General features: G+C 43.6%; 1 protein-coding gene across 8 annotated transcripts in view; it reads left to right on the top strand.

Moving 5' to 3' along the window:
• ryr1b (ryanodine receptor 1b (skeletal)) overlaps positions 1–17,500 on the top strand; it is a 102,210-nt gene that overhangs the window by 6,703 nt on the left and 78,007 nt on the right. For all 8 annotated transcript variants that reach the window (XM_060076432.1, XM_060076437.1, XM_060076439.1 and 5 more), the window contains exons 2-9: positions 9,115–9,234; positions 9,896–9,997; positions 13,482–13,556; positions 14,113–14,191; positions 14,463–14,575; positions 15,132–15,231; positions 16,029–16,125; positions 16,926–17,000. In XM_060076432.1, coding sequence (XP_059932415.1) covers positions 9,115–9,234; positions 9,896–9,997; positions 13,482–13,556; positions 14,113–14,191; positions 14,463–14,575; positions 15,132–15,231; positions 16,029–16,125; positions 16,926–17,000 — 761 coding nt within the window. The remainder of the gene's footprint in view (positions 1–9,114; positions 9,235–9,895; positions 9,998–13,481; positions 13,557–14,112; positions 14,192–14,462; positions 14,576–15,131; positions 15,232–16,028; positions 16,126–16,925; positions 17,001–17,500) is intronic.

A 17,500-nucleotide genomic window follows, 5' to 3' on the forward strand; every position in this document is an offset into this window, starting at 1 on the left:
AGTCCTCTCCTGGACAAAATTATGTCACCCACAATCCCCATTGTTGGAGCCCTGTTAACACACCGCAGGAATGTGTGTCTGTTTGTGTGTGTGTCCATGTGTTTGTGTACGGTTTTCAATGTGTGTGTGTGTGTGTGTGTGTGTGTGTGTGTGTGTGTGTGTGTGTGTGTGTGTGTGTGTGTGTGTGTGTGTGTGTGTGTGTGTGTGTGTGTGTGTGTGTGAAAGAGAGAAATGAATTGTCCCTGTATGTGTGTGTGTGTGTGTGAGTATGTGTGTATGTATCTGGGTGTATGTTCGTGTGTTTGTACACTCTCTACATTTGTAATCTGTGATCTAAACTTCTTACTTTAATATATTTTATTGCGACTGCAGACATATTGGTTGGCTGGAATGCTTCTTCCATTTTTGAATATTCCAACTGCTACTATAATAAATCTCTGTCTCCTCTTAGAAACACAGTTTGGTCTACATTGCTGTTTCTTAATCATCTTTAAGTCTAAACCACTATTTTTTATGAATGAGGTAATTAAATGAATGAATTAAACAATGACACCAATAGTAACAATGCACTTCCTGATTGAAATGTTCTTTGTCCTTTTAACCTGTGTTTTTACCTGCCTTGGAACACCTTTCTCCACAAGCATTCTCCTTGGGGTCTGTATTGGTACACGCCCTTTTAACTCTTGTCAGGTCATGACGTGAACAGCTCATGATTTCATCAAGTTTTGATTGTTATGTAATCGGGGTATGATTTCATCATCCCCTGTGGTGTCGTGAGACGTCATGGGGTTCATAAAATTACTGTGGTCTAATGATGACATGTTGTCTTATGTCGTAGGCTCATGATGTCGTAGGGTCATGATGTCATTGGGTTCATGTATAGATGTTTATTCAGATCCTTGGCTTACTCACCAGGTCTGGTTTGGCTCGACTCGAAAAAGTCCTACTTATAAAGTCGACAATAAAGAAGAGGGCGCTTTAACAATCAGATGGAACATTTAGGGTATAAGGGGCCATTTTCTAATAAAACACATCTTATTTTACAATGCCTCAAGAAATATCCGCCCTATAGCTGAATGACGATGCAACGGTGATATCAATGGCAAGGAAATACTATCGCCCGTGGTCGTACTACAGGGGCACTGTGCTTGGTGTCGTGATCTTTTATCATGCAATGGAGTTCTCCACAGGATACAGCCGCAAGCAAAGCTCCTGTCTGAGAGACGGCGGGCCGCTGGATGCTAATGGGTGCTGGTGGCCGACTCCTATTCCCTCGTTCTGTCGGTCAGCACTAGGGAGGGAATGTGGGAGTGACAGGTGCAGCCCGCCCTGAAATAGACTAAAGAGAGAGAGGAAGGGGGGGGGGGGGGGGTGGTATCAGAGAGAGGGAAAGAGAATAGTAGGATTGTGAGAGAGAGAGAGAGAGGGAGAGAGAGAGGGGGAAATTATATAATAGGGGAGAGAACTTTAGGATAGGAGAGGGCTATATATAATATAACAGAAGCTGGGGGAAAGCAGAGAGAAAGAATTCAAGGAGGAGAGGGAGAGAGATGCACAAAAGGGGAAAAGGGGTTGTGGAAAAGGCAAAGACAAGAGAGACAATAAGAAGAGAGGGATTTTTTTAAATGCTAACTGTCGGTTTGGGAGGGGATGAGGATTCATTGTAAGTTGGGGAACAGTAGGTTTCAGATAGAACCAAAGTGACGAAGCAAAAAAATAAGCAAAGCAAAAACAAAGCATTGTTGTCGCAGATGCATCCCCATTCATATAATATTAACGTCTGTCGTATTAAGTATCTAGACCACCTGCACTAGAAGCTGGCCTGGTAAAAGACACTGGATTCTATAGTGGACTGCCTCGTACTATTGACTATTTTATACCTACTACTATGCATACTTATTGTACGCCCACTAGACCAGTGAAACATACAGATTGGATATTTAGCCGGTTTGATGTGAGCTGGTATGAAATGTTTTTAGGGGGCTATATTTAGGGGGGTGCAGTGTATGCCCTGTGAAGCCATTTGAGACTGGCCCTGTGATTAAGGGCTAGCCTAATAAAGTGCAATGGAAAAGTATGCCTAATTTTAAACAGAAGAGTAAATTGTTTTTTCTATTCATGTATCTCTCACTCATCTCAAATTGATTTGATATACTTTTTGATCTCAATAGGAAGTTCATCGTCTGTAATTCACTCTCTCGCTTGGTCTGTCTCTCTCTCTCTCTGTCTCTCTCTCTCTCTCTCTCTCTCTCTCTCTCTCTGTCTCTGTCTCTGTCTCTCTCTCTCCTCTCTCTCTCTCTCTCTCTCTCTCTCTCTCTCTCTCTCTCTCTCTCTCTCTCTCTCTCTCTCTCTCTCTCTCTCTCTCTCTACCTCTCTCTCTATATCAATAACCCAGTAGAATTGTTATGAGGTTCCGTTTGAATAAAAGCAGGGCTATTCCTAGTACTAAGAGTCAGCATCGTATACACTGTACATAGTTAATGTGTGTGTGTGTGTGTGTGTGTGTGTGTGTGTGTGTGTGTGTGTGTGTGTGTGTGTGTGTGTGTGTGTGTGTGTGTGTGTGTGTGTGTGTGTGTGTGAGACTGTGTTTTTGTATCTGTGTGTGCATCAGTAGTTACGATTTCTTCAAGGATGTTGCCGTTGGGATATATGATGTATAATTTATTGCTAAGCACATCCTTTATAAAAAAACAAACATGTAAAAGTACATTGATATATATGAGAGTTTTGGCTAGGTAACCGGTTTCATTCTCTGCGTGTTTATAAAACCTGACCCATATCTCGGCCCCCCCCCCTAAGATTAAGGGCTTCCCTCGCAACCCAGAGTCTTGGACCCTCGTATTTCCACAACAACCCCTGGGGAATAGCGGTGGAATCTCGGAACTCGACTCACCATTACCATTCAGCAAAGCAAATTCACTTAGCGAGTTGTAGGGAGATATTTAATCATGGATCTTTATTCCGGAGTTCAATTGAGTTACTTGTTTAATTTAAACGTACATGAAGATAAAAGCTAATGTGAACCTTTGTAGCCCATGTTAGGATTGGTTAACGTAGATACGGTAACGTTTACAGTCTGCATCCTCCGAAGGGGGGAATCCCTTTCGTCTGTGTTTTCCCTCACTCAGCCACCCTCCTCCCGCCGAACTCTCCACGACTCCTAGACATCCGCCCACTCCCTCTCCTCTGCATCACTGTTGGCTGTCCATCCTCCTCCTCCCTCGGACCGTTCACGCCTGCAGGGCCGGTGGCTCGATATCTGGGCCCGGGGGGGGGGGGCCCGACGTCAGCAGGTTCTAATCAGGGGCCCCCGGCCAGAAGGGAAACCCCCGCCTGACGTGGTGTTCGATTTAGAGAGCGTCTGACACCTTTTCACCTGATTGGCCCCATTTATTTCCTGATGACTTTTCTGCCAGGTGACGTGACATTTGTGCTTGGCTCTTAACCTTTCTGTTGGTTCTTGATAGAATTGTTCCTGTTATTTTGCGTTTTAGGGATACAAAAAAGCTGATGAACAACAAAATTTGTGGTCGAGAGAAATTTAACGTTTACAACTGTCTTTTTTCATCAGCCTTGTTCTTTCCATCAACACAGATATTTTTAGATTAGGGTTTAGCCCAACCTACTTCCTATATCCTGGGACACAATGCAGCCCTACCAGAAAAGTGAATTTTACAACATTCAGATACGAAACCGTCAGACAGCTGAGACAGACCCACAGATCACAGCCAGAAACGTCCAGAGCCTTCCTTCTTGCTGCCAGGGTTTACTTCCCTCCTATTGATTTTGTGTTGAGTTAATGTATTCTGCCCGATTACAGCTTATCAGATCATTTAAGGTCTGTCGCGGGGTTGAGCCTTACTCATAATATTACTCATCATATTTCCATCACATTGACTTTGTGCAAGTTCCACCTCCTTTTGCATTTGAAAGAGTACTGATTTGTTGAAATAAACACCAATAACCAACTGACCCTTCAACTAGCTGATCTACCAACCTATTGACGAACAACTAACCAACTTACTATCTCACCAAGTAACTGAGCCTCTGACTAAGAAAGCTTCCAACCAACCAGCTTATTGCCAACAGACCAATGGAAACACTAACTAACCAACCAACTAACCGACCAACCAGCAAACCAGTTAAAAACTGTTAAACGTGTTTTTTTTTCTGAGCTCCATAGAGCATGCCTAGATCCACTGAGCATGCCTGTTGTGTGATGGAAGTCCCCCCCTGGCTTGTGTTTATGTGTGTGCTTATCCTCAATCAGACGGACCCTTTGAAAACTGAGAGGTGTGAAGTTTGGTCTGCTGTGTGTCTGGGCATAACGGGTATAACAGCCCAGACAGCTATTTGTGTGTGCAAGTCTTTGAGTGCGTTTATTTCCATTTGCCTTGTTGTGGTCTCCTGTTGACCCGGCACATCCTCCTGGCGGTGTCAGCTGCTGAAACGTGCCCGCTCTGATCCGTGACACGTCGGAGGTATGTTGCAGGTGTGTGTGCGCTCTAACTCCTACCACGTTAGAGGCTTACTGCGTCAGCTCTTGCGACACCTCACACCTCCCGACCCTGGCGGCGTTTACCTTCACTGTTCACCGTAATGAGATTATCAAATCGTCAGCAGGGTTTTGGGGGTTGGCGCGAGTAGTAAAGCCGTGGGACCCCACTCTCCCCGCCCCGGGAACCCGCCGCTCTTTCCACCAGGTCTGGCTAAGCCCTGCAGAGACCGGCATGCAGTTTACGTGTGGCCCCTGTTCGACGGGGTCTCCATAGCAAGGTCATGGCTACCCCCTGACCGGGTGCCGTGGTCGTGAACTTGTGTCCGAGCCCACCCCCTGACCACCTGGCCCCTTTCTGTCAACAGTTAACGGATGGAAGTTAGTGGCCTGAATTTCTGGATTAAAAAGCCTTGCCCTGTGTGTTTTTAGACAACCGTCTGGATTAGCAATGAATATTTAAATCGGCCTGACCTCAAAATATTGGCAGGACATTTACTTTTTCAACCTAGAATCTATTTCCCCACTTCCTGTGCCATGTAGGCCAGACACGGGCGTTGTTGTTCTGGGTTTCTTGTTCTTGCGACACCAAAGCCTGTGGAAGGGGACATCCCTTTTAGATGTATTTCCATTTGGCCCAGAACAGCAACAAACAATTATTATCAAAAAGCATTGCAAAAGTTACTCTGCTTCCTCTTATAGTTTTTGATATTCTTATCATTCTTGTAACTATTTCTATTTGTGTTGCTATTAATATTAATACTCACTACCATAATGAGTATTGACATTGCTGGGCATTTATTCAATCAGACTTTGATAAATGGAGATATTATAGACATAATGATGGATCATGAAGGATTATGGCCCCTTCATGTGCTCTGGTTAGGCTTGATCCCACTTGTAGATGTAATAATCCTATCTGTGTCGTGTCAATGCGGATTGAATTTAGACGAGGGGGAAATACCCTGCCCACTACAGGCTGGCAGGCTAACCGGCTAGCCTCGTGTTAGCGTTGTGTTAGCAACCGCTTTCATCTACGTTCTGAATATGTCATGTGATCACTGACAGTCTGGGAGCAGTGAGTCACTTTTACTTTGGTCTGCTTTTAGACACAACCCCTTCGTACAAACGTCCCTATCTCCATATCGGGGACTGCAGTCCTTTTTAAACCCCGATATCAAAACCTGCCCCTCGGTCCGGCGAGGAGGACTACTTTACTCAGTCCCGGATTACTCTCTGCCATGTTGTGTCTCTGAACAGTCCCTCACACTGCAGAACATCTAGCTTGTTATGTTCTGTCCCTCATAATAAGCTCCAATATAGTTCTCCATACGCATGCTATTATTCAAATTATGATTTAAGTAGCAAGTAATGGGCTGCTTCAAAGCTCTGTTTGAAGGGGAAGAAATTGCTTGCTGAAAAGATAGTCCAGATGTTTTTCAGAAACGTCATGTTACATTCGTGTAGGAACACGTCTCTTAAAATGGAATGTTGAAAGAATTTAGCAGGTTTTAAGAGCGAAATAGATCAGCCATAAAAAACAGTTAAATAACATTATTATAGTTTGTTGTATTTGTGTTGTTTTTTTTCTATAATTTAAGCTTTGTTTTCTTTAGGTTGTGTTACCTATCCATCTGTTAACTAGTATTATCTAGTTCCCCTTTTGTCTGGGGTGAAACAGTCACAAGGAAGCAGTGGCTCTATCTATGCGAGAGCACATGCAACTCTGTCCTCTGGACAATAGTATTGCATGGAGGTGGTGAAACCGTGTTTAAAAGGGCTGTGTGGAACAGATTCTGGGCTCACTCCGTAAGGAAGGAGACTGGTGTATGCATACATCCAGTAGGTAAAATAAATATTTAGAAGTCGTATCTGTCCTGGATACAATACCTCAAAAAGGAATTGCCGCAACAAGGGGAAACATCGTATACAACATAGACAGACCACATATTTCTCAGATAAATATTTCAAGTGTTTAATAAGATTGTCATACTTTTTATTGTACGTGTGCTCTCTTCTGTAGGCCCTTTGAGTCGGTCCTCTGTGGTGCCCTATTTGGGGCAATACAAATAAAATAGGCTTGACTTGGCTTATCTAGAATCTCTGTCTGAGGTGAAAATACAGACTCAAATGGGGATTTGTAAAGGTCTAAGAGTTGTAAGTGAAGGAGGAAGAGAGGGCACGTTGCTCCACTTTCCTCTGGGCGCGGGCCCGGAGGAAAGCAGGGACAGACGAGAGGAGAGACATTTCTGGGCTGAGGGGAGATAGATGATCAGGCTGAAGGGCGCAGGGTAGACTCCCCAGCCAGGGGAAGGGCTGTCTGTGCTGGGTCCAGGAGGGTTGATATCAGGATCGCTCGTCAAGGTTGATCTTAGTTTTTCAATTGCTTAGTGCTACTGCTAATGCTAAGTACAGTGTTGAATGTGCACTGTGGGTTCAATAAAGAGACTCACAATAAAAAACAACAGAATAACTTGTCTTTGCTTTTTTAGAACCAATCTCAGAAAGAGATTCATTGCCAGGTAGATTTGCGTTTGGATTCAAAGATACATAAAACCATTGCACATGACTATGAAATAACGAAGTGAGACATTTTTCTCGATCCAATTTAGAAACACAAAGATATTAAGAAGCAGGCCTATTGCCGACACCCAGGTTAAGATCACGGTGAGGGTGTGTCTCGCGGAGCACAGGGCTACGGGCTCGGTGGCTCAGAGGGTTTGGGGAATGGTTTGCTACGGATGATAGGGAGTCTCTAGGCCCTTGTGGAGGAGGGGCATCAGAGGGGAACTGCCTGCGTAGTGGGTTGTTGGTGATAGCGAGGGACAGCTGGAATGTAGAGTATCAGGTGGGGATCCACATGGGGCGGTCAGGGTTAGGGGGGCAGGAGAGAGAGAGAGAGAGAGAGAGAGAGGAGAGATGAGAGAGAGAGAGATGAGAGAGAGAGAGAGAGGAGAGAGAGAGAGAGAGAGAGAGAGAGAGAGAGAGAGAGAGAGAGAGAGGAGAGAGAGAGAGAGAGAGAGGAGAGAGAGAGGAGAGAGAGAGAGAGGAGGGAGGGTGGCTTGGTGTTAACTACGCGCATTTAACCACTTTGGAGAGGGCTGACCGGCGCTGCAAAGTGCAGCTAGAACTGACCGCAGTTCTTTCTGATTTAATTCATCGTTTAGGATTCTGCATGAAGATGTATCTTAAGGACTCTCCCCTCAAATACTATTTTGTCTTTGCCTTTTAGAAGTATGTATAATATAACTCAATTAGAATTTAGAATCTTTCTCTGGTAGATTTCTGTATCGAACTCTTTTATGCTAAAAGGCTCTTATTGCGTCACTTTTGTTTTTTCTTTCATGAAACATAAATAGTATGCTCTTTAAAGGGGTGCATTGGTATTCAGTGTAGGAAGCTCAGGGTCACTTAGGGTTACCCATCCTAGATCTTAATGACATACCTAGAATATGAGCTTGAGAACATAAGATATGTTATAATCTCTGGTATGCGTTTTATTTATTCATGTAAAAGGCATTATCAGTTTGTGACAGTGTCGTATTGAAGTTCATGTATTGATAGATTATGTGGTAGTGGGCCGAATCGGCAGGTTGTTGAATTTCAAGTTATGATTGGATGGATGACCAGGTGGAGTTACGGCATTGATCATGATATTAAGGTATTGATCATAATATTAAGGTATGGATCATGATATCAAGGTATCTATCGTGGTACTAAGGTATTGATGAGACTATTATCTTACAGAATGACCGGGGGGAGTTGATGTGAAGGTATTGATCAGGATACTAAGGTATATGATCATATTTATCTTACAGTATGACCCGGTGGTGTTGATGTTATGGTATTGATCATGATATAACAGTATTGATCAGGATACTCGCCTCGGGTATTGATCGAGATCGAAGGCATCGATCAGGATACTAAGGTATTGACGATCACATTCCTCCTACAGGATGACCAGGTGGGGTTGATGTTATGTTATTGATCAGGATATTACAGTATTGATCAGGATACTAAGGTATTGATCATGATATGAAGGCATTGATCAGGATACTAAGGTATAGATGATCATAATTATCTTACAGGATGATCCGGGGGTGTTGATGTTATGGTATTGATCATGATATTACAGTATTGATCAGGATACTAAGGTATTGATCATGATATGCAGGCATTGATCAGGATACTAGGATAAAAGACCCTTAAACAGTGGTTAGTAGCAAGCCAGACCTGCTCTCATATGTAACCTTTGGTCATTCTACTTTTTCTACATGGACTCTTGATGTGAATTGGGACCTATTTTGTGTGTAAAAGTGTTTTTTTTATCTATTTTGTATACTGGTATGTTGTTTTTATGTTCTTGACTTGCCTTAGGACGACGGATGAAAATGAGCAATTAAGCTAACTCCGGCATATTTATATTGATGCTCTGGCTGACATGTTGATTAATGTGCACTGTCCTAATCAAATCAATAAATAATAATAATAATACTAAGGTATTGATGATCATATTCCTCTCACAGGATGACCAGGTGGTGTTGATGTTATGGTATTGATCTTGATATTACAGTATTGATCAGGATACTAAGGTATTGATGATGATATTCCTCTCACAGGACGACCAGGTGGTGCTGCAGTGCACAGCGACCGTGCTGAAGGAGCAGATCAAGCTATGTCTGTCCTGCGAGGGCTTCGGGAACCGCCTCTGCTTCCTGGAGACCACGTCCAACGCTCAGGTACCTGTCAATCAGTCAATCAATCAATCAATCAATCAATCAATCAATCAATCAATCAATCAATCCAGTGATTGACGGATTGATTGAGAAGAATATATGTCCACACGCAATGTCTTGGCCAATAATCACTGATAGAAATATTGATAACGCATAGTCGCATACATACAATATCCATCCTGAACCCTTGCTGGTTTAGTTTACTGGGAATAAAACAACAAACTGAGATTGCAACAACAGCACCCCCTCTGGTGAAACATTGCTAGTGCAGTAGTTTTTGTTTTTTGGGGGCGGGGTTTGTTTGGCTCAAATTAGCGTGGAGTCATATCACATATCAGACCCTCGATACACTGAACACTGTATGAATCCACACTGCTCCTGTAGTAGGCTACAGAATATAGGAGGTCAACCAGGGTAGTCGATAACCACTCGATTTGCTCATTTAATTAAATTGAGTGGGTTATTTGACACGTTACAATATTGCTGTAAATGTGTCAGAATTATAAAGGCTATTTTTCATCTGCAGTCCCTGGATATTGAAAATAAGAAACTGAACCCATTAATTCACATTTAACAAAGACGTATGTTTAAACCATGACTGTGGTGTGTGTGTGTGTGCGTGTGTGTGTGTGTGGCGCGCGTGTGTGTGTGTGTGTTCCTTCAGAATGTTCCTCCAGACCTTGCCATCTGCTCGTTCATCCTGGAGCAGTCGCTGTCCGTGCGCGCCCTTCAGGAGATGCTGGCTCACCGTGTGGAGATGATCGATGTAGGTACCGCTTAACGAGTTTGTAAAAAAAAAACAACGTTTTGATAGGATACACAACATGCATGCACATATTCAAGTCGACTTTATTAGTACAGACCTGAATCACAGTTCCAGTCTCAAAGGGCTTCGCGTGCCTCACATTATAAGCCGCCATAACCCTAAAGGCTTGTTCACACTGCATGCGTCCGTCGGCGGATGGCCGAGGGCGTGTCTGACGTATGGGGGACGAGTCTTTGTAGACGCATGCTGCAGCCAATCAAATCGCTTCCCTCCGTCGACGGACGGAGGTAGGTGGAACAAGCCCTAAGCCCCATGAAGGACTCGAAGGAGAACTCCCCACATCCCCTAAGAAGGAACTCAGAGGAGCGACCCCTCTTTCCAGGGGCCGTTTCCAGGGGAATAGGTTCAGGCTTTTGATGGTAGTGTAAAACAAGCCACTCATATTATGCGGTGAGAAAACAGGAGGGGACTTCAAAATGAATCATGAATGTGAGCTAGTCTGCCACAGATGTGATTTGGTGGGGCGATTGGTGGAATTAACTAATGTATAAATAGAATACAGGCATCTTGTAGAAAGGTGAAGTCCCTGTGAGATAATTGTACTTCACCCAACTGGGTTCAAAGCTTCTGATGAGATGACCTTATGACCTAATTAGTATTTAACATTACATTTTGAGAACATCATTGATCGGTTTGATTTTGCATTTTTATTATTTCATTTATTTATGTCATGTTATTTTAAATAATTAAAAATATATATATATTGTGTTTGGTTGGGTAGAATATACACTTTAATGCATATATCTATAAATAGATGTATATATATATGCATATTAATCTATTATTAATAAAATTACAAATAACGACTATCGTGACGAATTCCTAAAAAATTCCACGACAGAAGCAGTTTCCTCCTCTCACTTACCTCCAACGCACTCACCTTTAGACAAGTTATAATCACCATTAAGTCTTTCCCTGAGGTGACACCCCCCCCCCCTCCCTTTCTTTGCTCTCTGCCAAGCAGACAGTCGATTTGGACCAATGGGTACGTCTCTAAAGATAAACGTCTTTTATGTAAACATTTGTCCTATACCCACCAACCACTCAACCAATCAGAAACCAGTCAGCCAGTGTGGCAACCAGACCTGGCAACCCGTTCTCATGCTCCCGCATATGGCTGAGATGTCTAGAAGCGTGTGTGCGTGTGTGTGTGTGTGTGCGTTAGGGTGTGGGTGTGTGTTTCTGTGTCTGTGTGTGTTCTCCATTAAATTGTCAGCCATGAGGTGCATATCCAGCTCACCTGTCTCTCATGTTCAGCTGAAGCGCCCATCCCAGTAGCGGTCTTCTCAAATTAGGGAGAACTTTGATTGATCCTGAAGGAAATGGTTTCCGTCACAATTGCTCTGCTTAAGTCAGAAAATAATATACAAACATTTACATAAAATAAAAATGTACGCACAAAATATTGACACCTTTTGGAAAGTTTTGGTTCTGGTCATGACAAAGTCAAGATGATCCTGAGAAATTACTCACTAATTACTTCATAACTACCAGTATTCATACATATTATAATTAGTTCATTTACTGTTCTAGATCCATTGTCATCTTCATGTTTTTGTCATCCATACTCCATATCCTTTTCACATTTGGCATTTCATGTTGCTTTATTTCAATGCCATATCTTTGCTAGCTATGGTACAAAGTAGTTGAGATCTAAAAAGCTAGTAAAATACACACATAGAAGTTTGAACCAGGGAAAATCTTTTTCAATCATGTTTTACCCCATCCATTGGCTTTTGATTGGGCTGGAGATCTTGGTCTGAGACACACGGTACTGAAGCAAGAGAAGAGCCATGGCTGGGAAGCCTTCCAGGTCATGTCCAGGGTTAACAACACACCCTTTCCTAGCCAATGTTCATTCTCCAATTTGGGAGGTAATGCATGAAGGTTAGCTAGGAAGAGAGCAGACATTAGGTAAAGAAGAACAAATTAAAAAGATTCCTCTTGAAGCAAAAGTCACTTTGGTTTCTTTGGATAAGATCAGATAAGGTGTGCTTTATTATTATCACAGATGAACAATTCCGGTGTCACAGCGGAGACCAGAATCTACAGTCACAGCAAAGACCAGAGACCACGGTTCCAGAGAGAATATGATTACCTAATTATCATAATAATACAATTCTGAAAATCAAGTACAATTATAGTGGAAATGTAGACGCTAAAATACATTAAAACAGACATTATTGACAGTCTATGTAATCTTAGGCAATGCCAGCAGCTAATCTGAGTTTGCAAGATTGAGTCCGGCTCGTGTTGTCGGGTTAGTGGATGTGAATAGCATGGCGTCGTCCGGCCCATAGTCCTCACACTGTGGCCGTCTCAGACCAAGATTCGCAGATGTCCTCACAAGCCAAATGTATTTTCTCTCACATTTCACACACACACAATCCGGACCAAGCTGTTCCATTCTTGCTCGTTATTTTAGCTTTAGCTTCTTTATGTGATGACAACCTTAGGCCTAATTCTGTTTTCTTGTTTGTAACCTTGCCTGATGTTGAGAAAAGGTAGGAGGTTTTTCTATGCTGTTTGTGTGTCTCCTGTATGACAAACCAGGTCAAGCGTTGGCAAAGCTTTGTTTGCGATGTGTTCGACTCTGTTGGAGTGATCGTTGCTATGTGCCATGTTGCGTCATCTTCCACCTCATCAACAACAATATGGGGTTGTTTTTGGAAATATTGAGTTATTTGTCATGTATGTTGATCTTCACAATGGTATTGGATTATATTTTGAATTTGTAGACCATTTTAAATAATCATCATAATAATAATGTTAAAACGAATGTCACCCAATCAGGTGATTCAGCACAGTATTGTGCTGTTGTTGAGAAGACCATATGGCCATTTGTTCATCAAACACTAAAACATGACACAAAGGTTTTATTTCCCTGTCTGAGTAGGCGGTCGTCTTCCTGTGATGTCTCTGTGTCCATCTGTCTACCTTTCTCTGTGCTAGTTCTGTTCTTCTCTTCTGCAGTAGAGGAGCAGTCTGTCCACCTGTCTCTATGTCTGTTCTTCTGTGGTGGAGGAGCCGTCTGTCTACCTGTCTACCTGTCTCTGTGTCTGTTCCTCTTCTGTGGTGGAGGAGCAGTCTGTCTACCTGTCTACCTGTCTACCTCTCTCTTCTTCTTCTGTGGTGGAGCAGTCTGTCTACCTGTCTACCTGTCTCTGTGTCTGTTCTTCTTCTGTGGTGGAGCAGTCTGTCTACCTGTCTACCTGTCTCTGTTCTTCCTCTGTGGTGGAGGAGCAGTCTGTCTACCTGTCTACCTGTCTCTGTTCTTCCTCTGTGGTGGAGGAGCCGTCTGTCTACCTGTCTACCTGTCTCTGTTCTTCCTCTGTGGTGGAGGAGCCGTCTGTCTACCTGTCTACCTGTCTCTGTTCTTCCTCTGTGGTGGAGGTTAACCATGTGTTGTGTTCCCTCCCTCCAGTCATCCCAGGGCGGGGGTCACCGGACGCTGCTGTACGGCCACGCCATCCTCCTGAGACATTACCACTCCAGCATGGTGAGAACACAGTAGCGGGTCAAGCTCTAGTCGCATACCAGGGGGTCAGACACTCAATGACCCCATTTTAACTTTCAAAAGTAAACCAGATTCTAAAATGGGGTCATTGAGTGACTTCCACAATTAGAGTGGAGTTTTTTTTACGCTGGTATCATCTGTAAGTTCTCGGTTAACCGATTGTCTTAAGTTATTTTTGGCCTTTTTACTTGTTATTTACAAATGTTATTATGTAAAAATTGTTCTGTCAAGTTGTATTTGTCTTATTTTACGATACTATTGAACAGTCATCGCCTTCCTCAGCAGATCAGACTTTATCAATTAAAGATACTATAGTCTGAGAATCTTTTCTTTTATTAGTTAATTTTTTTCATTTAAAGATGTAAATTCATAGTAATGTAAATTGCTATCAAGGGTGATTCAAGACCCCTCCAGTTCCCACCGGGGTCACGCATCACCCGGGGTTTCGGGGTTTATTTTGCGATACTGACCAGTCAAACTATACATTTTCCCCGACTTAATGAACGAGTGGTATGATTCTAATTCCGTCCCTCCACAGTACCTGAGCTGCCTCACCACGTCGCGGTCTCTCACAGACAAGCTTGCCTTTGACGTGGGCCTTCAGGAGGACTCCACAGGTATAGATGAACGTCAGACGCAAACCTGGCAATAGCCCCTTTTTTTTCTGTTGTTTTTTGGTAATGATCTTTCAATGATATCAAGTCATTCTGTCTGTTTCTGAAACATATTTGCTTCCTTTCGTCTCTCTTTCATTCCTTTTCACTTGTTCATTCATTCTTTCCCTCTCCCGCCTCCCTCCAACCTCCTCCTCCTCTTCCTCCTCCTCCTCTCCTCCGGTCCCACCCTTCCTCCTCCTCCTCCCGCGCTCCTCCGTCTCCATGGCGCCAGGGGAGGCGTGCTGGTGGACCATCCACCCGGCCTCCAAGCAGAGGTCGGAGGGGGAGAAGGTCAGGGTCGGAGACGACCTCATCCTGGTCAGCGTGTCGTCCGAGAGATACCTGGTGGGCCCTCACTCGCTCACCCTCTGTTCCTCAGCGCCGTCTCTCTGTTCATCCGCTCGTCTCTCATCTCTCCCTTCGCTGCTCTGTCCATTCCTTCACCACCATCTTTTCTAATTTACTCTATTCTATTAAATTGAATTACATTTAGTGACGTGACATTGAATGGATCTTTCAACTTTCAATTCAATCTTGTACCTCAACTGTCATTGGCGTAATGTCTCGGACCACCTAATTTCTTCTTCTACTCACTTCTCCTCCTCCTCCTTCTCCTCCTCCTCCTCGTCCTCTTCCTCCTCCCCAATCTGCCCCCCTCTCCTCTCCCTGCTCCTCCTCCATCACCGTCCCTTATCTCCTCTTCCTCGTTTTCTTCGTCCTCCTCTCCCTCCTCCCCTAATCTCCCCTTCCTCCTTCTCCTCCTCCTCCTTCTCCTCCTCCTCCTCGTCCTCTTCCTCCTCCCCAATCCGCCCCCCTCTCCTCTCCCTGCTCCTCCTCCATCACCGTCCCTTATCTCCTCTTCTTCGTCCTCCTCCTCCTCCTCCTCCTCTTCCTCCTGCAGCATCTCTCCTATGCCAGTGGTGACCTGATGGTGGACGCCTCCTTCATGCAGACTTTGTGGAACATGAACCCTGTGTGCTCTGGATGTGAGCTGGCTGAAGGTACGCTGGAGCTGCTCCTCTACATTTTATGTATAGATTATATATATTCTATCTTATGTAGTTTACATGATATAGTTCATGTCGTAAAGTACACAAGCAGGATGTCACACAATATGTTGCTATCAGAACCTTGTGTCGTGATAAGGGCTGTCAAATGTTAAAAAAAATGGTATAGTAGTGGTGAGTTATCTCGCGATTAATCGCACTTTTAAAATTCTATTTTAAATCCATTCCAATGCAAATTAAATGAGATTATTTTATGGAATTACACATTATCATTCATACCAAATGTACTTAATAAGCAAAAACTAAACCTGTTTCTTGAGGGAGTTTTTAACTAACTCAGTGTAGGTTGAATATGAAATTTACGGAACCCCACAGATTTTCGAATTGTAAACAAGCAGTTAATTAATACAATTGTAAACCAACAGTTACTACAAGTTTAGTTAAATTCAGCTAAGTAGCGCCACAGATTTGGGAATTGTAATCAGGCAGTCACTTACTGCAAGTAAGTGACTGCCAAGTAATTGAATGTAAAGTAAGTGGAACTAAAAATGACAAAAATGATTTATTATATGACGGTTGACATTCTGTGGGCAAAACCTTTCAAAACCACAGTAAAAATTAAAGTAAAATGTGTCGATTTGTATTAATCGCGTTAAAACAATATTGGGTTAACGCGTTATTGACGCGCTCATTTTGACAGCGCTAGGCGTGATACATCAGTAGAGAGGATGAGGGTGACGGATGAACCTGTGTGTTTGAGCGCGTTGTGCTGCCTCTCCCCCCCCCTCCAGGGTTTCTGACCGGGGGTCACGTGCTGCGTCTGTTCCACGGCCACATGGACGAGTGTCTGGCCATCTCCACGCCGGAGGAGGGGGAGGAGAAACGCAGGTGAGGAGCGGGAAGACTCACGCCGGCCGCCATGTTGGGGGAGGCAGGGTGATGGAGGTTAGGGTGTCTGACTCCCGTTAGACAGGTACTGGGTTCCATCGCCCAATGTACACAGCATCCTTCAGTAAGATGCCCCCTGACCCCTACCTGTCACTTTGTATGCAAACATGTGTTAAATAAAAGCATACAGTATAAGATAAGGTATGGAAGTTTGGGTGGAACAACAGAATGTACAGGAATTATACTAAGGCGTTAAGCTCAAAGAGAGAGAGAGAGAGAGAGAGAGAGAGAGAGAGAGAGAGAGAGAGAGAGAGAGAGAGAGAGAGAGAGAGAGAGAGAGAGAGAGAGAGAGAGAGAGAGAGAGAGAGAGAGAGAGAGAGGACTGCTGCCAGGGGATTTGCAGAATATAAGATAAGATAAGAAAAACTTTATTGTGTCACAAGTGACAGAAATTCATCTTTGACAGGGCAGGTTCAATTTACACTGAAGAAACAAATACATACAAGACAGAGACAGTCCAAGACAATGACAATATATGAATGCCAAAAAATTAATGAAATGAGAGCAATACAATTATGAGAGAGAGAGAGAGAGAGAGAGAGAGAGAGAGAGAGAGAGAGAGAGAGAGAGAGAGAGAGAGAGAGAGAGAGAGAGAGAGAGAGAGAGAGAGAGAGAGAGAGAGAGAGAGAGAGAGAGAGAGAGAGAGAGAGAGAGAGAGAGAGAGCGTGCTGTGGATGAAGGTGTTAACCACCCAGATTGCAGGTGTGTTGATGTTGACTCTACGTTCTTCTCGCCGGCAGAATGGCTCACTACGAGGGGGGAGCAGTGTGCAGTCAGGCACGCTCCCTGTGGAGGCTGGAACCTCTCAGAATCTGGTAAATAAAACACTGTTTACCATCAATAATGAATCATTAATGATCGTTCTGAAGTGTGATAGGAGTGTTGTGGTGTTGTGGTCTGGTCTATGTTTAGCTGAAGTGTGTTATGTTACTAGTGTGTTGTGGTCTACGTCGAGCTGGAGTGTGTTATGTTACTCAGTATGTTGTGGTCTCATCTGTGTCTAGCTGAAGTGTGCTATGTTACTAGTGTGTGGTCTATGTCTATCTTGAGTGTGTTATGTTACTCGTGTGTTGTGGTCTCGTCTTTGTCTGGCTGGATTGTGTTTTGTTACTAAGTGTGTTATGGTCTTTTCTAGGGGTGTGAATCTCTTGGCACCTCATGATTCGATTCAGAATCAGAGGTCAATGATTCGATTCTAAACCGATTATCGATGCATCTCGATGCAACAATTTTTTTTTGAACATTTCCATGTTTGATTTTCAAAAATATATCTATGCATCTGAGTTTGCTCCTCAGAGTTTGCTAATCACTTCCT

Source organism: Gadus macrocephalus, chromosome 16, assembly GCF_031168955.1.
Source record: "Gadus macrocephalus chromosome 16, ASM3116895v1".
In the NCBI taxonomy this organism is placed as follows: Eukaryota; Metazoa; Chordata; class Actinopteri; order Gadiformes; family Gadidae; genus Gadus; species Gadus macrocephalus.